The 22,846-nt window shown below is 33.4% G+C and overlaps 1 protein-coding gene across 2 annotated transcripts in view; it reads left to right on the forward strand.

Moving 5' to 3' along the window:
• LOC124536332 (lysophosphatidylcholine acyltransferase) overlaps positions 1 to 22,846 on the forward strand; it is a 69,396-nt gene that overhangs the window by 13,134 nt on the left and 33,416 nt on the right. Inside the window, exon 3 of one of the 2 annotated variants that reach the window (XM_047112857.1) lies at positions 18,344 to 18,570. The exons of the other annotated variant lie outside the window; for it this stretch is intronic. Within the exon in view, the coding sequence (XP_046968813.1) occupies positions 18,344 to 18,570 (227 nt within the window). The remainder of the gene's footprint in view (positions 1 to 18,343; positions 18,571 to 22,846) is intronic. 2 annotated transcript variants of the gene reach the window in all.

Consider the following 22,846-nt stretch of genomic DNA (forward strand, 5'->3'; position numbering starts at 1 on the left):
GACACTCTCATTATCTGATAGGACGTGATCGGAAAGAATGTGAGGAACAGTTGATATTTCTTACGTAGAGATTGTCTATGGGTGATGCTGATTACTTACTATCAAATGGCCTATATGTTAGTCTTATCTATATTATAAAAAGTTCATAAATGTAACGTCAATATATACTAACTAAAAAGTACATTATGTATGAGTGATTTCAAACTCTCTATCGTAACAATTAAGTCGACATACTTGTTAGTTAAATGGAATTTTATACTTTAAACAACTTAAGAATTGAATTAAATTATCTAAATCTCTCTTTCATTTAAGTAGTTAATTACACGAATTAACTTATAATTAGCGATCTACGTTACTATAGGCATTGGTTAAGTTTTATACGTACGTGTATATAATACGCTTTTACAAATTTGATCTGTCAGTAACGGAAGTGATGGAATCTGCTAATTCAAATTTATTGATCGAAGTGCGATAGTTTTACTCTTATTCTGATATACTTCCGGTTCGATTCGTTCAGAATTTTACTTTTTTTTACACATGTCTTTATTTATAGTACCGTTAATTCGTATCATAAATAATCTAATGACAATATGTGATTTGAAGAAACGTTTTTAAAAATATGAATAGTTCTGTTTACTAAATACTGTAGAAGATGAAAATAATTTAATAAATTAAGTAATATCTTAATCAGATAGGATTGCTTAATAAAACTATAATTATTTTTAAATGACAATATTTTGTAACTTCTACAATTATGTATTGCTGAATTAATTATTTTGGCTGACAATTTAAATGCACAAGAATTAAATTGTTTATAGTATGCAATTTTTTAAATGTAGTAAGTTTTGTAACGTAGCGCGAAATTAAAACAATTGGCAGTCAACTCTTAATCGATTTTTTTACTAATACCTCTTTTAATAAAAGAAATCGTCGATACTCATAAGTCAACAATCATAAAAAAGTATCTGTGTACGTATTTAAGTAGTGTTTTCTTGATCTTAAACTATTTTTTGGTAAATCTGCTGAGTTGTTAATAATAATCATTTATATTCTATCACCGACTTTACAGTTCTAATGCGTCTTGCGGCCGTTTTCAATAATCTACCTATTCCTTGTTTCAGTAACTAAAGATAACCAAATCTATCCTTCTGCCTTTATTTTGTTTTCAATTACCTATCGACGGATAGCATTTCCTACCGAAACTAGCTATCTGTCATCGAGCGGGCAGATAGCTTACAAGACATAGGACCGCTCATACAATTCGTGGCTACCTACGTTTCTATATACGTTTGACGTTACTCTCGGATAGACGAAGCTATCTCTAGTAACGTCAATCGCTTATCCGTCAAATTCGGCCGATCGACTTGAAATTTTAAATTTGTAATTGCTCTAATTTTTATTACTGACGGAATATTGTAGCAGTGATGATAGTGATATGGAATTATTACAAATTTTGAATGATTATGATACAGATACAGAAAGCGACAGTGATTCCAATATTGTGCGATCACAAAAGAAGTATAAGCCACGAATAAATTACATGAATAAACTAAATGTTTACGAATTAGCATATCAGACTGAGTAAAGGTGCTGTAAATGAATTCAATAATAAAAAAATAAATAGATAATTAAGCAAACACAAATTGATAACCAACTGAAAACCAAAATTGAAACTTCAAACTGTCAACACGTTTCGTTACCTAATTACATTATGATATTTTATTTTTATTAAAATTAATTTATTACTCAATTTTAAATAGTAAACAAATAAAAAATAAATATATGAAAAACAAATTTTGAGCGTGACATTGTTTCGTGGTTATCGTAAAACGAAACATTCAAAGAAGCTAAGATAGGTGAGAGGGAAAAGTAATCTATCGTTTGTCGAAGATAAATAGCATTATCCTTGGTTGTGAAACGCGTACTAACAAGAGATAAATTCTATGTGACAATCGGGGATAGCGATCTATCTGTAATCTTAGATAGGTAACTGAAAACGGGCGTTAATGATAAGAACAATTGTGTGTGGAAGACAGGTGCAAGGGTCTCATTCTAGGATAGCATCTATTTATTTATTAAATATTAAATTAAATAGATGTAGTTTAATTTAAAATATATTTCATATTTTAAACAAATAGACATTATGGGATATTACTTATCTATGTTTACCTTGACCATCAATAAGTATATTAAGTGTAATGCCTCTACATTTAATAAAAGAATTTCAGTTCGAGTTTGAGTCTATAGTTTAAGCCCTGGATGAAAAAATAAATCCGCTAAGACGTTTCATTGGATTCCTTAACTCTTAAAGTCTTAAGAATCTTCCATCGCACGAACGCGATTTAATCGGTTAAAAGAAAAATGAGGTAGACTGTTGAAGTAATGTATTGTTAGTCCCATCATCCAAGCCATCTTTTAGTATAATCTTAACCAAACCAACAGTCTGTATTTCTAAATTCAAACGTTGTCAACGTTTAGTTTTTCTTGCGCTAAAAAGAAAACGTAGGCATTTAAAACGTATAGTTCGACACAATTTAGATGTAGCATCGGCAAAATTCGTAAAACTGATCGCATCCGAATTAGGCACTCCATCCCAAATTATCAATATTTATTTCTTATGTGAATATGATCTTTACACAAACGTAACAACGTGTAATATCAGATGACTTAATATATTCTTCAATTTGACACGTCGATTTGCTGTTTCGGGTTGAACTACGAATAGCGTGTCGAATGGCGCGATAGGGAGCTATTTCTATTGGTTGTGTAAATAGCCAGTAATCGATTATATGAATTTTGCCGATGCTAAATCTAATTTGTGTCGTACTATATAAAGTTATATACGAAATTCTAATACATATTAAATGATTATACATATTTGCTTTATGGATTGATCAATGTCAATCTAGTTTACAAAGTGACGTTTCGTTTGGCCTTCGCGTCGCATTTGAAATGGAACCATTATAAGGCCCCGCGACACGCTAGGACACCCAACTGCTTTTGGAATTGGCCTTACCTGCCCGATTTTCGGCCTTATCGAAATGTTAATTTTCAAAAAAAAAAATAGTTTTTATTCAATGACGTAACTGATTTTCTAATTAATGGCAATAAATTACGATCAGTTCTTTGCGTGATAAAGTAATAAGTAAATTTTCATGCAATTTTCTATTTTTATTCTATTAGTAGTCTCCTTCGGTTTCGCTCGTATTTTAAGGATTGGTTGTAAGGTGATAGGTATGAAAAACGTCCTTGCTCAGACTTTAAACTTTGTTTATACCCAACTAATTTGTTTTCCGTAAAACTTCGCATTTATTCGAAATATTTTTTAGGAATTTCGAAACCTATTACATTTGTAGGTTTAGTTTTCATTTCACTCTAAACCGCAAATTGCTCATCAAATTTTGGTACCAAAATGTCATTTAAATGTACTCGTATGTTATTGTTAAATGACGTTTTAATTTTTAATATCAAATAATATACCAATTCAGTCAGTATTGTCTACGGCTTCAGCTTTTCATTTTTTTCTTATACGTAATAAAACTTTAACACGCCAACAACATTTTCTGCTTTCTAAAATTAATTATTTGTTAAATTGTAACAAAGTAGTAAATTGCAATTAATAATCCTCTTCAAAATGAGACCATAACCGATTTTAATGTGCAACTAACGCCCCATAATCACTGGGACAAAAGTCGCCTTCCCCTATTAATATATAAGATTTTATCAAGCTAGTTTCTCGTGTGAAAGAGCGAGAGACATACAGACAAAGTTACATTGTTTTGTAATGTATAAAGTTTATTGCTGTATCAGTAAATTCCATCATTCATCATAACTTAAGTATGCACCGTTCGAATGTACACCGACAGTAATGGCGTTGTATTTGTACAATATTATTGTATTTTCTTTCTGTGTTTCCATGGTAATACATATGGCCTTTTGTACTTAAAGAAATAGTAAAGCTGAAACGTCTTAATCCTTTAGTCGAAATGGGATAAATTAAACCATAATACTGGTAAATTGCTTAATGAATCACGTGAAATGGTTTGTAGTTTTCAATACCAAATGCGTAGAGCGTAGCTAACTTTCTTCTTTTTTCCCTTAGGATGTTTTTTTATAGTATAGTTTGGTGGCTGACCTAATGGACCACCTAATTGTAAGAGGTCACCATCGTCTATTAAGTCATCGTCTATTAGTAAGAAATATTAACAATTCCTTACATCGCCAATGACCCACCAACCTTGGGAACTAAGATGTTATGTTTCATGTGTCTGTAGTTATAGATCGGCGCAGTATGTATTTTATAACACAATATAAATATTTCATTATTTTATATACATCAATGAAGTCCTTCATTTTTTCTTTCATTCTTCTTTGTTGTTCGTCATTTGTTCACATCAATCTCTATCAATATTCCTCCTCACATACTCCTTCCATCTCTTAGGTCGTCCCCTTATCCTCCTTAACTACTTTTTGTTACATAGCCAACTTTATGTCAAAGATATATGTATATTTTTAGTAACTAGAAGCGAGGTAACACAAATTATAATCACAATTCAATACTGCAAACTTCAATAATAAAATAACATCCAGTAAAATAAAAATGAGTTCTGTGATCGCAATCATGACCAACACTCCTTTTCACCATCCTCCGTACAATACCACATATGACAAGCAAATGTCATGTTACATCTGAATTATTTTTGTCGGGTGGCTTTTGACGACGCATAAGAACTCCTTACAGATGCATAAAAACTCTTTACAGTATCCTCATTTGAAAAAACCATTGAGGATTTATTTTGTAACTGAAATATATTCGAATGCAAGTAACTTTTGAAATGAGAACAATCATTGATGACATCTATTGTGCGACGAATGTAAAACATTTACGAATGTTCAATATAAAAACGAATGTTTCTATGCGGATACGAATTGTTTATCTATTGAGTTGATACTTTGAACGGTTGTTATTGGCACTTGCATGAATATTTCTGGCATACTAACAATACGCGAGAGACTTATCGGATAGTGGTTAACTGAAAGATTTGAAGCGGCCTTGTTACGCGTGCCAGACATTTTATAAAGTAAAAGAAAAAAGTCCAATGAGGTCCAATTAGAATAGGGAATGCTTGAGCTGCTTAATGTTTTGTAACTGAAGATTGGGAAGGAAATTTTATTATTTTATTGTAATGACGATCATTTGAATCCGTACTTTTGGATCCCTCGTAAATAAGGTTTTTTTGGTTCGAGAAGATTCTTGCTGCTTCGTGACCTACTAAGTACCCTTGCTCTATAAATGTGAGATGTCAGTATCTGTCTGTTAGCACAATACCGATGGTAGTACAATTTGATACTGAGGGATCCTGTGACTTGGATAATGTCGTATACAGGTTAAAGCAATGATGTTCTAGTAAACAGATATGTCATTAACGCGCAAAAAGTGAAGACTAGAAAACGTCCTAATTGGGACGTTTGCCTTAAGTCGTTTTCATCATATTTATGCCAGTAATACGTTATAATACATCATAATTATGTATTAATACGTTTTGCGTAATTAAAAATCTAGTTATCTCTTTTACTTATTGTTTTTATCAAGCTATCCTTTTTACTTGTAACGAAATGTAAAATAAACGGTTCCCGGCGCGGCACACTTCTTTCTGTTGTTTAGTATGGGTATAACATATCTGTATACCATATCTGTTTATTAGAATATCATTGGGTTTAAGAAAATTTCGACGCGGTTACTTGCGTTGAATAATCAGCAGATTACCTATTTCCAGGTAATGCGTCTCTTAATTTTGTCCTACAAGGTTGGTTTTGTAGAGCGTGGCGTATCGAATTGAGGCAATGCTGAGTGGCGCAATATTGCGACGGATGAATTATAATTGATATTTCAAGGATTCGGACGTCTTAATAGATGGAATAGTTAATTTCAAAATAAATATACATCTACATTAGGATTCCGATTTGTATAGTTTCATATATAAGCTAATACCAGTATCAAACGGTAAGGTTATTTATCATGCTCATATACACTTTAAATAAATATGATGATGAAGTATATTATTCTGTATAATCATAATTTATACCACACACAAATTGAACAGTAACGTACAGTTTCATGCTTTTAAAAGCGTTACATCTAAAACCTGCTAGTGTTTTGTAGAAGACCCTCTAGCACCACTCATTAGCTGATTTGAAATCAGCATTGTATGTCTGTACGACTTGAAGAAAGTGTTTTTGCAATTACAGGCATAAGGTCTTAAATGGTACATCCTCATTTCGGATACCTTGACTCAAACATCAATTCAGTACAATTGAAATTTGTATAGTCCTCAGACATAGAAAATAATTTCTGTGCTTTAAGATTTGATAGAAAAAAAAAATCCATGCTTGGCTTTTGATAGGCTAAAATGTGCGTTGGTTTATGAAAAAAAAAAAAATCTTTAAAATTCGAAACCGATGGTAAACTTGAGTAAAAATTTAGTCTAAATTATATGACAGGCAGGCTAAATTAATTATTTAAGTGCTACTCGGTCTACTTCAATGGAGTACACTCGAATTTGCATTAAATACACAAGTTTTAATTAAAATTAAGTATAAGTGAAAATGAATGTGGAACGAACAATTTCGCTTGAGCGATTAAATAATTTTCTTAATTTTAATTATCTACCTAAAATTTTGAGATATTTTATAACTGTATTTTGTTTAAAAAAGAGCAAAAAAGAGAAAAAAAAAACTGATTTCTTTTAAATTCAGCGATCTTAAATATTTCACTATTGGGCAAACACCGTATCTTTAGGCGTTTTAAAGGTCGTTCTATCACCCTACTCCTTTGTGGCAAATTTACACTCGACACACTCTGATTATAAAAACAACTAGCGCTTCGTCGTTAATCACTGGCGGCTTGATTATTTTCGACATGTTTAACAATTGACAATTAGTTTACACAAAAGCCTCTAATGTGATGTCGTAATTAAACAAATTCTGAAGTATATTTAGTATCAGTATTGCATCTGTGCGAAGCCGGGGCGGGTCGCTAGTTAAATATACTTTTTACTAAAAATAATCGTATTTCTCGTATAGGAAATATAAGTGTAAAACTAATTTAGCTTGACCCGGTCTGAGTAATGAGTTAAACTCAGTGGCTCGTGTAGGCTAGACTTTCTTGTGTTGCTTGATTTTATGACGCATATATAATATGAATGGTAATTTACTATTATTTTAGCACATTTCCCTGAGCACGAAGTTATTGTATATAATAACGGTAAATATATTGCGTGTTTTAAAATAAATCTCCTGACATAGTTATCCTATCGTCTTGGTAAAATTACCAAGAACGGATACTTGACATACTCTTTTATAGAACAATCTTAAAAAAGGATTTTTGTTGACTGGCAACACTTTTCTGACAATTCAATTTTGACATGTCTATGATAATTTTAGTTCGTGTACATTTTTGTTCCTTCTTGTAAGTACGCTGTAGTTAACACTAGGTAAATACAATGTATTCTAGGCAAGAGTAAAGACAAATATATAATTTTTACATTGAATTAACGTGCTATAATTGTTCGAGGTCTTAAATATTTAGTGTACAGAGCAGAAATAGATTTAAAAAAAGACAAGAATATAAAATACCTAAAACAATTTAGTGTCAAAGCAAACTTCGAATATATTTTAACATAAATAAATCACCAATTCATAGATATTGAAGTAAACAACATACTCAGTTAAACTTACAAGTGTAAAATAAAACAAAATAGAATAAATACTTTTTAACAAATTGCAAGTCGCGCCAAAATCGACCTTACAGTTCTCGGCCAACGAAATGGCGGTTTGATACAATTTCGCGCGCTTTTGTTTTTTTTTTTATTTGTCTTGTCAGATGTATAGAAGATAAAGGAATCTCCTTAATATATAGTATTGATTATAGAATCGAGAAATAATTGGTAATTTATTTACGAATTTTATCTCATTATTATAATACCTTTTACGGTGTAAAAATATTTAAACTGATTACATTATTCTTGATACTTGTACATTGAGTTGTAATGTCGGCGTAAATAGCAAAACATTGAAGATTTCTGCGTATCCGATGGTACAATGATCAAAATCGATTGAGGCGTAAACGTACGCAGGCATTATTACGGCTTCTTACTGTGGAAAGCAACCTCATTGCACCCTTTATGTGCTTAATATTCGAATTGACGACTTGTAAGATTTCATTTCGTTTTTGCTGCTCACGTTTATATTGTTAGTAAAGGAAATATATGTACAGTCAGAGTAAGAAAACCTTCGTCAGTTTTCAAATTAATTTCTTTGACAAGTCTTAAACTTTTTGTACCTTTGGAATTTAAACATCAAATAATTGCGACGCAATATGTCATTCTCAATCGGTAAAGCAGATTATCGCCCATACCGAAAATTGATCTTAATGTGACGAATCTTTTCTTACCCCGACTGTACGAAGATACATAAGTTAAAATGTTTAAAAAAACTTTTGTATGAAAACTATGTAAAATGGTTTTCGTAGCATAGTACGTACTTTACTATTCATCATCATCATCATCATCAACAGCCTATTTTTGTCCACTGCTGGACATAGGCCTCTCCCAGTGCACGCCACTGTGGTCTTTCTCCAGCTACTCGCATCCAGCTCTTAAAATATAAATTACTTTACTATTAAAATATTATAATTAATTATTAACAAAAATGCTTTAATATATAGCCAATATTATGGTCTGCGCGTGCATCACAAAGTACTGAGTGGAATTTTAATGAACACTTTTTTTATAAAAACGAAAACAGTTAAGGCTGTTCAGGTCAAAATTATTCTCATTGCTCATAATCCAACTTTCATCTAGTTGTATAATTTACAACGTCAACTTCAAAATGGCTATAATTATATGTAGTCTAAATTAAAAGACAAAAGTGATGCTAGAAATTTATACTTGATAATTCATTTAAAAAATGAAATAGTAAACTTTGATAAAATTTAATGTACCAACAATTTTGTTGTTTTTTTATTGCTTCAAATATTACTATTACAATAAAAGAGGAATCCAAAAGTATATTTTTTTTAAGTTTAGCACAAATTTACTTTCGTTTTTACATCCGCTACATATTTGGCTAATATTTTTTTATAGATTCTGTCAATTATTGATATGCAGCTATAAAAAATATCAAAATGAAACTTAAAATAGGTTTTATTCAATTAGGCTCATGGAAGCACTTTTAAATCGTCATGTTAGAGTTGCATCTATTTTCCGAAATGCTAGTAAGTTAAAACATAAATAGATTTAACCCAGAAGAACCAGCAAAACCTTAGTGGTTACTCTTCCACCATTTTTATTACAGAGTATGATTAATGTCAGCCATTTGTACACGTACAATGACCTAACTTAGGAGTCAGGGTTGACCAGAGACTGACGTTTAATTATGGTATTGGGTATTGCAACACAGTATACTCAGGAGTTATTAATAACAGTCAATTTGCCTACTTGATATTTTGCACTTTTCTATGAATTATTGACATAAGTAGATTAAGATTTGGAGGAATGAGGATCATGTTGTAGGGAAGGTCTTGAGCGTGGATGTGGATGGATATAAATGTAGGTAACGACCAAATAAACGTTCGATGTATTGTGTCCAAGACGATATGGCTGGAAAGAATGTTACATGTGAGGTGACTTCTGATAAGGGGTATGGAAGAACATTCTGCGCGATCCCAAGTAAAATTGGGATAGGGGAAGGAGGGTGATGAAGTATATTAAAATTTCGTATCTGATATGTTCATTATCTAAATACCACATTGACTGGAGGCTTATATGCAAGATCTCAAAATCCTAGTTTAAATTATCTTCAGGTCGATAAAGGTTATTGATCGGACAAAATTGTTAAGAAACCTGAGTGGCACAACAAATTTGGGATCAATGTTGGGAAATCGACTGCAAGTGACGGTTACAATATGTCCTGTAAATTCCTGATAGCTTGTATACCTGTGTGTTGTTAAAACTATGTATACGATTATTCTACTTTTTTTGTTTAATTTGATTGTAACTTGAACCTTGTAAGGTTAGACCGGATTGTACTGAATTTAGATTCGTTTTATATTCGTTAGAGTCGAGATGGCCCAGTGGTTAGAACGCGTGCATCTTAACCGATGATTGCGGGTTTAAACCCAGGCAAGCACCGCTGATTCATGTGCTTAATTTGTCTTCATAATTCATCTCGTGCTCAGCGGTGAAGGAAAACATCGTGAGGAAACCTGCATGTGACAAATTTCATAGAAATTCTGCTACATGTGCATTCCACCAGCCCGCATTGGAACAGCGTGGTGGAATATGTTCCAAACCTTCTCCTCAAAGGGAGAGGAGGCCTTTAGCCCAGCAGTGGGAATTTCAGGCTGTTGTTGTTGTTGTAGATTCGTTTGTAGTTTAAAGGGGTATAGATGTGGCGGTGCGAATGATGATTTACTTCGCAATTTTTACTATAACTTATTAATTCTGGATTCTGTATTAGGCAGTTTTTGTTATATTGAGTGGTTGGGGGAGTCGTTGCACACATCGCATCATTCCTCATTACATCAGCTATCTACCGGTAAAAGTCTCATCAAAATCGGTCCAGCCGTTCCAAAGATTGCCCAGAACAAATAGACAGACAGACAAGAGTAACAAAAAATGTTACTTTGGTACATGTACCGTGAATACATTTAGTCAAAAGCAGTTATTCAATATTACAACAGGCAGTCCAATTCTATTATATGTATAGATATTATGTACTATATCATCATGATCAGTTTAATGGTAATGCTTAAAAGACGTGTAATTGTGACAAACAGACAGTCACTTTTGTGTTTGCAACTTCAGGATACTGGGAACAAGAGCAAAGTACAATCTCTGTAGTTAACTCTTTCTCCATGTTCCGATGTAACAGTTTGACAATTTGAAGTGCAGAGAAAGTACCGCCTTCTTAAGATAAGGTCTAGTTGAACGTAGTTTTAACATTTTCCGTTACCAAGCGTGACGTACTACGGAATATGTATTTGTTCTCATTTGGCTACCGTTAAACAAATAAATTAATAAGCGTTATGTATCAAATGTGTCTTGGTCTACTATTCAATGCTGGTACTATATATATATATATATATATATATATATATATATATATATATATATATATATATATATATATATATATATATATATATACTACAGAATTTGTTTATTCACATCACATTAGAAACTTCTAAAATTATCAGTGTCTCTTTTCATGTATTATATAAAAACCGTCCTCTTTAATTAATCTAGCTATTAAAAAAACAGTATTAAAATTCGTGGCGTAATTTTAAAGATCTATTAACAACTAAGAACATAAACACAGACAGCGGTAATCGACTTTGTTTTATACTATTTTCTTATTAAATGCAGTCATATATGAGTCTTTTTGGCATTTTTATGAAATACTCAGACGACCTTTTTTTCTGGAATTACGCCTTCACGCGTTTCCCTCACAAGATGTATGCCCTCGCCAGCGCTGAAGGCATTGAAATAACCAGTAAACTAGCGGTACCCACTACGTCTTATCGGAGACGTTACAGATTGCTTACGCATACTACCATTATGACACTGTCTAGTATAACATACTAGTAGTCGCCCGCGGATTCGCTCGCGTTTGCGTTATGTGTTATGCAAAAAAGTAACCTATGCCTTCCTTGGAGTTCAGGTTTGCTTCATTCGATTCAGCGGTTTGGTCTTGAAAGAGCTACAGACAGACAGAGTTACTTTCACATTTATAATATTAATATATAAATATAGATTTGATTATCTCATGGTAAATGGTCACTACCGAACCAGCAAACTATATAACTAAGATGTTATGACCCATGTCACTGAAAATGCTTACTTACTTGCCAACCGGAACACAAGAATACTAAGGATGGATGTTTGGCAGTAGGCTTTAGGATTAAGTACCTACTCAGACAGGCGTCTACAAAACTCTGGAACCAATTTAAGAATAATCACCAATGTAATGTGTACGAGTAAATCAAGTCAAAAGTGACAGAAAGAAAGTCAGTCAGCGTCTAAGTGGCCGCTTTGGATCTTTGATATATGACGTCTTATCAGATAAAAGATTTTATGATTAATTATGATATGTAACAGTTCTAACTTTGCATCATTCATTATTTATGATTTACAGTATTGAAATAGATGAGCCGTTGGCTCTGTCCTTAGAATGCTTTAATTTTAATTGAAGGTTATAAGTTCATATCTAGATAAATAATTCAATAGGTTTTAAAGTCCATATTTGCTCTAATAAAATAAAATTTCGTATTGGAACAGCGTGGTGGAATATGTTCCAAACCTTTTCCTCGAAGGGAGAGGAGGCTGTAGCCTTATTTTGTTTTCTTGATGTTTACGTTAAGGAAAATATAATGTAAATCCAAAAAACCCGTACTAGAACTGTGTGATGGTGTCATCTCCAAAACTTCTCCTCTAGAAACTTTTCCTTCAAAGTAATAATATCAAGTAATGTAATGAAATGTAAAACTAGGTGAGTAATAAAGGTTTACCTGCAGGGCTTCTCGTTTGCAACGGAAGGTAAAATTAGGTTAAACTTTGACGCGTCTACACACGTGTCAATGCTTAACTTAATTTTAGCTCGTTTGATAGTTGAACTTAATTTTCTAACATCAACAACAAAGTAATTGAAGTAAAGCAATGCAGTAAATGTACAGTCGGGCTTAGAAAAGGTTCGTCACCTTAAGATCTATTTTCGTGTGCTCAGTATGAGCTATAATCTGCTTTACCGATCGTGATTCGATTGTTTCGAAATGATTTGATGTTTAGATTCAAAAGGTACTAAGAGCTTAAGACTTGATAAAGGAATTAATTTGAAAATTGACGAAGGTTTTCTAACTCTTACTGTACAGTTGATGGACTAAGGTCTCCTCAGTAAAGAGATGATTTGACACTTATTCTACCACGCTGGTCCAATCCTCGTTAGTTTATACATTGAAATGGCATGCCATGGTAGAATTCATTAAAATTGTACATGCAGGTTTCCTCACGATGTTTTCCTTCACCGCCGAGCACGAGATGAATTATAAAAACAAATTTTCTAAAGTTTTTTTTTTAATCAATTAATTCGGCAAAGGTATATTTTTTATACAAGTAACACTAATCGTTAGTTAGACAAATAAGCGGTTGTTAAACTCATTTTGATTAGCGTTTAATAATCGAGATTTATAAAACGAGAGTTTAATAATAAAAAATCAAAACTGGTTATATAGTATGTTAAAATTCAGTATCGAGTTGTATGTTTCATTCAAATTACATTTTAATTGTGACCGTTATTAAAAACTACACACTGTACATCTCACAACCTTATGTACAGTTTCAAGTTCACTGTCCTATGGCTCTGTGTGGGTCATTTACGTCAAGGTTGTTCTACATAAGCGTAAACGCAGGCACGAAATTCGTAACGGTAACAATCTTAATTCATTGAATCTAAGAGTTTACCTAACCTCTATTCGAGCTTTCTAGTCTTGTCAAACAAAGTCGGAAATATAATTGAATACGAAAGAGGTTTTAGTTATATTTTTTATTATTTTTTTTTTATATAAGAGTGAACTTTTATAAATTGTTATGTGAGGAAAAAGCGATCTGTTTTCTATAGGCGATTTTCCTCTCTTCCTCTCTTTTTCTTTCTCTCCGTCTCTTTCTATTATGTACGGTTATGGTTAGGGAAAGTTACTTAGTCTCAACGGAGTGTTTCATGAATCTTCTTTTACGTTTTTTTTTATTTTTAATAATAGTAAAAAATGTTGATTTTGTTTATAAGAAAACACTCATATCTCAACAAGTAATAAAATCAGAACTAACTTACTACTAATTAAATGATTCTTGTACTTAATGTGTTTGTAATGTATCTGGTCGGTGCAGTAAAATAATTAATTTTCACTTTTCTTGTTTTATTATAGATTATGTATTTAGTCTTCTGAAAGATTTATTATTGGCCATTTAAATCTGACTTTAGAGGCACATCTTTACAAATATTCTATAATATTTGAAAAGCGAAGTAACTATGTCTGCTCATCTGTTAATCAAATACGGCCGAACCAATGGACCGAATCTTTTGTGAATTTTGTTATGAAGCCAGTTTGAATCCCAAGGACGTTGTCGAAGCGGCGAGCTAAAAATAATGTTATATACAAGTAAACGACATGTTACGCCGCAGTGACATATTTTCCGTAGCTTAGTTCATTCTTTGCCACTAAAGAAGATTGTATATTACCGGTGACCCCTCGCACTTTTACCACGGGTAAAGCCGCAGGTTCAGCTAGTTATAGCCCTCAGCTACAACACAGCTGACGTAAAATTTGTAAGGAATAGCCGATGTCATATTGAAATAGAATCAGGTAAGTATCGTGACCTTTTAAAATTCGTAAAATAGACCCCACTGAGAGTGGACGATCGCGTGAAGCCTATAATAGATATATTCCAACCCGCAGACCAATGTGACCCAAATGTTATTTGACCCCAACTGAGACTCTGACCTTTTTCCTTTGAAACTTATGAAGAAGATTCGAAGTCGTGTAATAATAGACTTAAACGCGTTCATTGTAATACTAGTTGTCGTCCGCAGCTTCGCTTGCGTTTTAGGTTGGTCGTCATGTGTCAGGCAGAAAAGTTGCCTATGTCCTTTCTTGGAGGTTCCTTCAGGTTTTAGATTCGGTTCATTTGTTTAGTCGTGAAAGACCGACAGACAAAGACAGACAGAGTTACTTTTACATTTATAATATTAATATATATTCTCATTTTTATTGCTAACACTTGATTCTTAATAGCGAGCGAATCCGCGTGCTACAGTCAATTGTATATAAAGGTAGATTAACAAAACACTGCTTGGTGATTATTATATATCAAGAGCTCGATTGCTTAATTATGTATATATTTTATTAATTAATAATCAAAACAATTATTTTATGAAAAAATATACATCTCGTTAATTGTTATTGTTTGTGTTATTGATACATCGTATCTCTCTATTTTTTTACCTTTACTGATAACATAATATGTTAACTGTATGTTTAATAAAAATGAGAGTATAAAGACTTGCTGGAAATAAAGAAATATCTATTAATTAATTGAATTAAAGTAATGCAGTAAATGAACAATGCTGTACTAAGGCCTCCTTCTTTGTAAGGAAATTATTTGATACATATTCTACCATGCTGGTCCAATCTTCGTTAGTGAATACATTGAAATGGCATGATATGATATGATATATGCAGGTTTCCTCACGATATTGTTATTTACCTAGCACGAGATGAAGTATAAACGCATATTAAGAATATGAAAATTCTGCTGTGCTTGCCCCGTTTTGAATTTGCAATCATCGGTAAAGATGCACACGGTTCAGTCTATTATTACACGACTTCAAATCTTCTTAATAAGTTTCAAAGGACAAAGGTCAGAGCCTCGGTTGGGGTCAGATAACATTTGGGTCACATTGGTCTGCGGGTTGGAATATATCTATTATAGGCTTCACGCGATCGTCCACTCTCAGTGGGGTCTATTCTACGAATTTTAAAAGGTCACGATACTTACCTGATTCTATTTCGATACGATACCGGCTATTCCTTACAAAATTTACGTCAGCTGTGTTGTAGCTGAGGGCTATAACTAGCTGAATCTGCGGCTTTACCCATGTTATAATACCTATACCTGGCTGTAGTGTAACATAAGCAAGAGACGTGTATTTCGATGAACTGTACTGACGTGTATTTCTGTCACTGTCTATTTAAACCACATCATTCCCGCGTGAAATTTATAAAACAATCACACTTGTAACCCTCGTTTTGTCCTGCTAGGCATGGGGTTTCGTAAAATTCGTTCTTGGCGGATGTCTATACCTTATGAGTAACCTACCTGCCAAAATTCAAGTTTGTAGGTATTGTAGTTTATAAGACTTCGTGATTAATCAGTGAGTGGTATTCCGCTTATATATATTATGATGGTTACGATTTTACTCCGATACATCTTGGACCAAACCGCGATGAGATTGTTGTATTATTAGAAAAATAAAACAGTTAAACAAGAACGATAACTATAAGTGCCACCGGTAACTAATAGGTTATGTGGAAACCGTATACCATGGTATGGGCATGTGCAGAAGAATGTGGACCATGTTATAAGGAAGGTCTTGAGCATGGGTGTGGATGGATACAGACTAATGAAACGATGGATGTGTTGTGTAAAAGACGATATGGCTGGAAATAATGTTACTTGTGAGATGATGATGATTGAGTGGAGATGGCCCAGTGGTTAGAACGCGTGCATCTTAACCAATAATTGCGGGTTCAAACCCAGGCAGGCACCGCTGATTCATGTTTTTAATATGTCTTTATAATTCATATCGTGCTCAGCGGTGAAGGAAAACATCACGAGGAAACCTGCAGTGACAAATTTCATAGAAATTCTGCCACATGTGTATTCCACCAACCCGCATTGGAACAGCGTGGTGGAATATGTTCCAAACCTTCTCCTCAAAGGGAGAGGAGGCCTTTAGCCCAGCAGTGGGAATTTACAGGCTGGTGTTGTGTGTGTGTTGTGTGAGATGATATTAGGCAGAGAAGTATGAAAAAAGAAGACATGCTGCCCAACTCCAAATAATTTTTTTAAAACGGATGATGATGAGAAACGATAACGCTTCGATAGAATTTCGGTAATTTCGACAAATTGTTAGTAGAATTCGTCCCGTGATCGGTAAACATTTGGACTCCAAATATATGAGCGAGGTTGAGCGCGCTGGATCGATTTGCAATTCAGTTCATCACAACTTTAGTTTCGGTTCAAATATATGCTGCCGCCTAAATTGTTGTGATTGTATTACTTCATGATTTATTCAAGCATTCCAGCACTCATCTGTAAATGTATACTTTTGGAGAGTTCAATAAACTTGTGACTAAAAAATAAATAGAAATCGTTGGAAAGAACTTTCAATATTAGGTTTTTATTATCAAGTGTTTACATAAATGTCGTGGAATAGCTGCTTGTACGCTATATTTACAATTTTTTGAATTTTAAACAAACGGCCTTTCTTAACACTGATTGGCTTTTTATAAATTTCTCCCTTCTAACATCACAGATTCGACGTTCGAAAGAAAAAGACACAGCACTGTTTAATAAATCACCCGCTGATCAACATTTATAATAAGCGTATAAGCAGTGTAGGTGTATAAGCTTCACTTATTATAGGAATGTAAGTAACTTGTGTACATAATATACAATTTCGTTTGTTTATCTTTGAAATACATATACCATACATTTTTGGTTATAAGATATTACGAAAATTAAAACGATGAAATGCTGATCATAGGTAGCAATGTTTTACATATTTGTTTTTTAGACAAAAAATTTTGACAAATAAAAGTTAAAAATAACTTTTAAAGTGGCACAATTTTTTTATAATTGAATTAACATTTACATGTTACACGCCGCTACGTGCTTAATGACTTCTAATAGTCTGAAAAGAGTAATTACATCTCGACCCGGGGCTGTCGTGAACATCTTTATCTTTATTCTTTCTTTTTTTTGTGTAACATGCAACCATCAATCGTGACTAACCCATTTATGTCTGATGTTCCATTTTGTATCAATGTTTCATGAACACATTACGTTGATATATGCAAGGAAGTTAATCTATATTAATTTGTAACTGTTCAGCATTACACGCTGAAATAACACAGTGGTTTGAAAATGTCAAACTAGATTATACAGGTACATATCTAGACAATCGTCACAGAAATTTCACGTGCTTACTTAATTAAAATTCATTAACACAAGTAAACATCACGAGGAAACCTGCTTGATACCAGCTCCACACTCGGGAATAGATCTTAGCCGAGCTTAGGTATATTTACAAGCTTTTATTATACGTTGTCCGAACACACCCATGTTTTCAAGATTCCGCATAAAAATACACATACTAATATAACATACAATAAGTATTAGTGTTGTCAATTGTGTGATTTTATTTTGTTTGTTTGTGTACATAATTGAATGAAGGAATCAAATAATGTTCTCCTTTACAATCTTCCAAGAGGGTTTTACTTACTTAGCACTTTAATCATTACATTTAATAAGTTATGAATTTGACTCATTTTTTAAAATACAAGAATTAATATTTTGTTAGAATAGGTTGAGGACATGTCCATAATTTTATATTAACTTGTTAAAATACGAAAAACACTAACAGAAAACGATTGTATTCCAGAGCATTCGATTAAAATAACTAATGGTAGCTATTTTGTGACTATACTAACATTGCCGTCTCGTTCTAGCAAACTGCGCTTCTCGATTCTGTCTCTCGTACGATTGGTGGTGGTGGCGGCTGGGTTCCACCGCGTCCGGGTGGTGGGTCGTGAGAATCTTCCAAAGAGTCCACGTGACGCGCCCGTACTGGTCATCGCGCCACACTCGTCGTTCTTCGACGCAATTGCTATAGTCTGCCTGGGAGCGCCCAGCGTGGTCGCGAAGGCTGACACCGCGAGGCTGCCCTTTATAGGACGTAGGTGGCGTGTATGTTTGGCATGTTCTGTGTGTAGTTTTGTTATCTTTGGTTTTTTGGAACGAAGTTCTTTTACGCAGGTCAAAGTAGAGTTAATTGGTACAAATCTTTATACCTTTCCAGGCGACTTTTCTATCTCAATCTCCCCGTCTATTTCTGTTTTTGTAATTGGTTTAATTCCCACCAGATTTTTAATTGAACAAATGTGTTATCATTGCCATTAGTAGTACATAATTCGTCGTGAAAGCAACTTCGTTCCATCGGGGTGACCCACGACACCCCTACTTTTTACCGCTAGTGTCTTTTTTGTTTTTAGAATTTTACCTTTAATGTTACAGGAAATCAAGTACTTCGTACGAATTCGCAGTAGATCTTTTTGTTGTTTTTTTGTTAAAGCTTCTTTTTGAAAATACTTAGATGTCTGCTTGAAGTTTTTGATAATGCATTTAGTATTGCCAAAGAGATTTCTTGAGTATTTGGCTAAAGTAGTTTGTTTTAACCGCTGCGTCGGTGCCAAAACTTTCTTTAAACATTAATCTCGAACCTGATCAGTTGCATAACGTATGATAAAAGCATTTTATATCCACACGCCTTAAGCATTCATCAAACATGCCTTTTCACACAATTTATCAGTTGTCAAAAGGTCGTATCTGCTACTGCTTCTTAAAGTGCAAAAGTACATTTTCAACCTGGATGACTCTAAGATGCAGGGCAAAGTTGACATATTTTTTAGTCTAAAATCTGGTGCAATTTTTTTTCTAATATAGATTGGAACGCTGTTCCTTGATGACTTGCATTCGAGGAATTGACCAAAATATAAGTCAGGCGCCACACATTCGAGCAAACATTTTCCTATATAATTTTAAATATTATGTTTACTGTAAATCTATCACGTAGGAAATGTCAAGAGATATACCTACGCGATATTTCACACATGCCATGCTACACGTGTGACTTTATTAACCGAGGTTGTATGTATGTGTAGCGCTGCGCTAACGGTACAGTATATCTCGCAATTCACCGCTTTAACGATGCCTCTCAATTCATGAGCATGACATGATTAAATATATTCGAAATAAATAAACCAAATAACAAAGGACTACAGTTTTAAATATTAACGTCATAAGGAAAATAATCTGTATGTTTTATTGTAAAGAAATTGTTTTTATGAGAGCTCTTGAGGCACTGGCTTTGCTATATTTATTTCAAACAGTTAATCAGTATGAGGTTGAAATCTTTATTTCACATAAGAATGTTATAATGCACTTAAAATTAAATTAAAAAAAAAGTAATAGAACACAATATTCGATTGGATTTGTTTCAAATTAATAACAACGGTTCCTAATAGAATGTGCTAAATTAAAAATTAATATAAAACCTTTTTGTATTTGACAACTAATATCAATACTTCAAAGTGACAGATCATTATTCATATAGAATTAATAATAAATCTAAGTATGATTAATTTCATCTCTTACTTGTTACATTAATTTTTAAATTAATAGACAGCGCTCGAGCAAAAAAATTGACTTAAATAGATATACTTTAACCTTAATCGCTTTTTTCTAAATAAACGGACTGCTTGGCTGACTCAAGGCCGCAGATCTTAAGGTACAAATCCAAGTAAATTCTCACTAGCCAAGCATTTTAGAGTATGTATAGTTGCATAGAAAATCTGTTACTTCGTCGCCGGAATTGTTTTCGATCGTATTTGCCGTTCCATTGGAGTTTGCGAGCCGAGATGGCCCAGTGGTTAGTACGCGTATGTCTTAACCGATGATTGTGGGTTTGAGCCCAGGGCAGCATCTTTGAATTGCCATGTGCTTAATTTGTGTTTATAATTCATGTCAAGCTCGTCGATCAAAGAAAATATCGTGAGGAAAACTGCATGTTTAAACTGCATCTAATTTCAAAGAAGTTCTTCCACATGTGAATCTGACAATCCAGATTGGAGCAGCATGGTTGGTGGAATATGCTTTTAACCTGCTCCACTAAGGGAGGCGTTAGCCCAGCAGTGGGAAATAATTGTGCACTGTAAAATGCACCGCTAGTCTCCTTGAAGAGTTCTTACACTAAATCTATCAAAAGGACAATGTTTGTGGAAAAACTGACATCATTAATTCCCTTTATCATCACTGTTGAAGTTTATCAGATACACAAACAAACAGTCGTGAATTTAATTTTAATACCGTTCGACCGTTCAATAACCGGTTTCCAACGAAAATTTTAACATTGTTAACACGAATGTAAGGCACCATTAAATTAATGAGGGGTTTTGTATTGTAAAATATACGTGTAATAATGTAATTATCAATGTGATTCTTTGAAGAATATTTACGAATGTATTTTATTCTTATAATACTTATGCGTTCGATGTGAGGATGACTTAATGGATTATTCAGCACGAGGGCCAAATTTAATTTGTCGTATTACAATGATGAACAGTTAAGTTGAGAGAACTGTTGATACTTTTTTTTATGCTATTGGTTGGCAGACGAGCATATGGGCCACCTGATATTAAGTGGTTACTACCGAGTACCGCCCTTAGAAAATGGCGCTGTATGACACAGTAACCATTCCTTTCATCGCCAATGCGCCACCAACTTTGGGAACTAAGATGTTATGTCCCTTGTGCCTGTTCACACTGGCTCACTCATAATTCAAACCGGTTCACGACAATAACAAGTTCTGTTGATTGGCGGTAGAATATCTGATGAGGTGGTGGTACCTACCCAGGTGGGCTTGCACAAAGCCTTACCACCAAGTAAATTAAAAATATTATGTATGAATATAATTTTAAGTCTTAAATGTTTTGCTGTTTCGTGCTAGTAATATGGATTGTTATATTAGTTTACTCGGCATAAAAGCCCATGTGTTCCGGTTTGGTTGGTGAATGAGCCGGTGCAACTACAGATACAAGGGTCTTAGCATCTTACTTAGAGTTAATTTTTCTTAGAGCGTCAATGTCTATAAAAATATTGAATCGATCGATGTTAAATAACCTGCAAGGGCTCTTTAGGTGTCTGCTGAATTTATTGGAAGTTTGAGTAGGTCCTTTATATTGTCTCGAATCTGAAATGAAGTAAGATCCTCAGAAGAACAGTATTATTACGATTATCATATAAATTTCTTCATGCTCATTTCTTTCGTAGTGTTTCGTGTATCTGTATTCTTATATTTGTCGAAGTAAAGTTTAAGCTTACCCTGTACTTAATTAGTCATATTAATTTTAGTTATATTTATGTATTTTTCATCTATAAACATTAAATGATTATATCATACTGTCCCGGCGTCTCATTCAAGAGCTACAAACTGCATACCACGTTTAAAACAGGAATGCATATAACTGTATTGTTTAATGCAACGCTCACAAGTGAAGCTCTTAGTCCGAATTATTTGTACCAAAATCGAATATAATCATTTATACTCCAGCCGATGTGGAATATATTATACATTAATTCATTTTATATAAATAAATACATATTGGACAACTTCACATTACTCTGATCCCAATGTGAGTAGCTAAAACATTTATGTTATGGAAAATCAGAAGTAACGATGGTACTACAAACACCCATACCCAAAACGACATAGAAAAGTAATAAACTTTTTCTCCATCGACTCAGCCGGGAATCGAATCCGGGACCTCGGAGTGGCGTACCAATGAAAATCGGGGTACCCACTACAAATTACAAATTTTATATGTACCCAAATTTCATGAGTAATGGCGTCCATTGTAGTAACCGTATCAAAATCCGTTCGGTAGTTAATTTAGTTTAGATAAATAAGCAGACGGACACGGCACGACCACTTTCTTTTGTAATATGTACCGCTTTAAATCGCTGACGTAATTGTAAGTTATAATATAAAAAAACCGGACTAAGGAGTACATGACTATTTAAATGTACAAAAACCGACAAACGCTGAACTGGTTTGGTTTAATGGACAGAACTAGCGGCCATATTTAATTTCTCGTAATGTCACTTAACATCTCATTTGTCAAAATAAATTGATGCATTCAGGTTAGAAGGCGGCTAGATAGCTAATTAAATTTAATCGCATTAGTTATTATTAATAATAATATAAATATTTACAATTCGACGTCGGTATCGTACGGAATAAAATGATTCACACGCTGACTAGACAGGTTTTATATATTTTTAGCTAAAGCTGGAGATTTATGACTTTCTGTGTATTGTGTACCTTAAAGTAAAAAATGCTAAGTTTATATAGAATAGATAATAATCTTTCTTTAAATTGGTTCATCCATTTTTAC

The sequence above is a fragment of the Vanessa cardui genome, chromosome 16 (genome assembly GCF_905220365.1).
Source record: "Vanessa cardui chromosome 16, ilVanCard2.1, whole genome shotgun sequence".
NCBI lineage: Eukaryota > Metazoa > Arthropoda > Insecta > Lepidoptera > Nymphalidae > Vanessa > Vanessa cardui.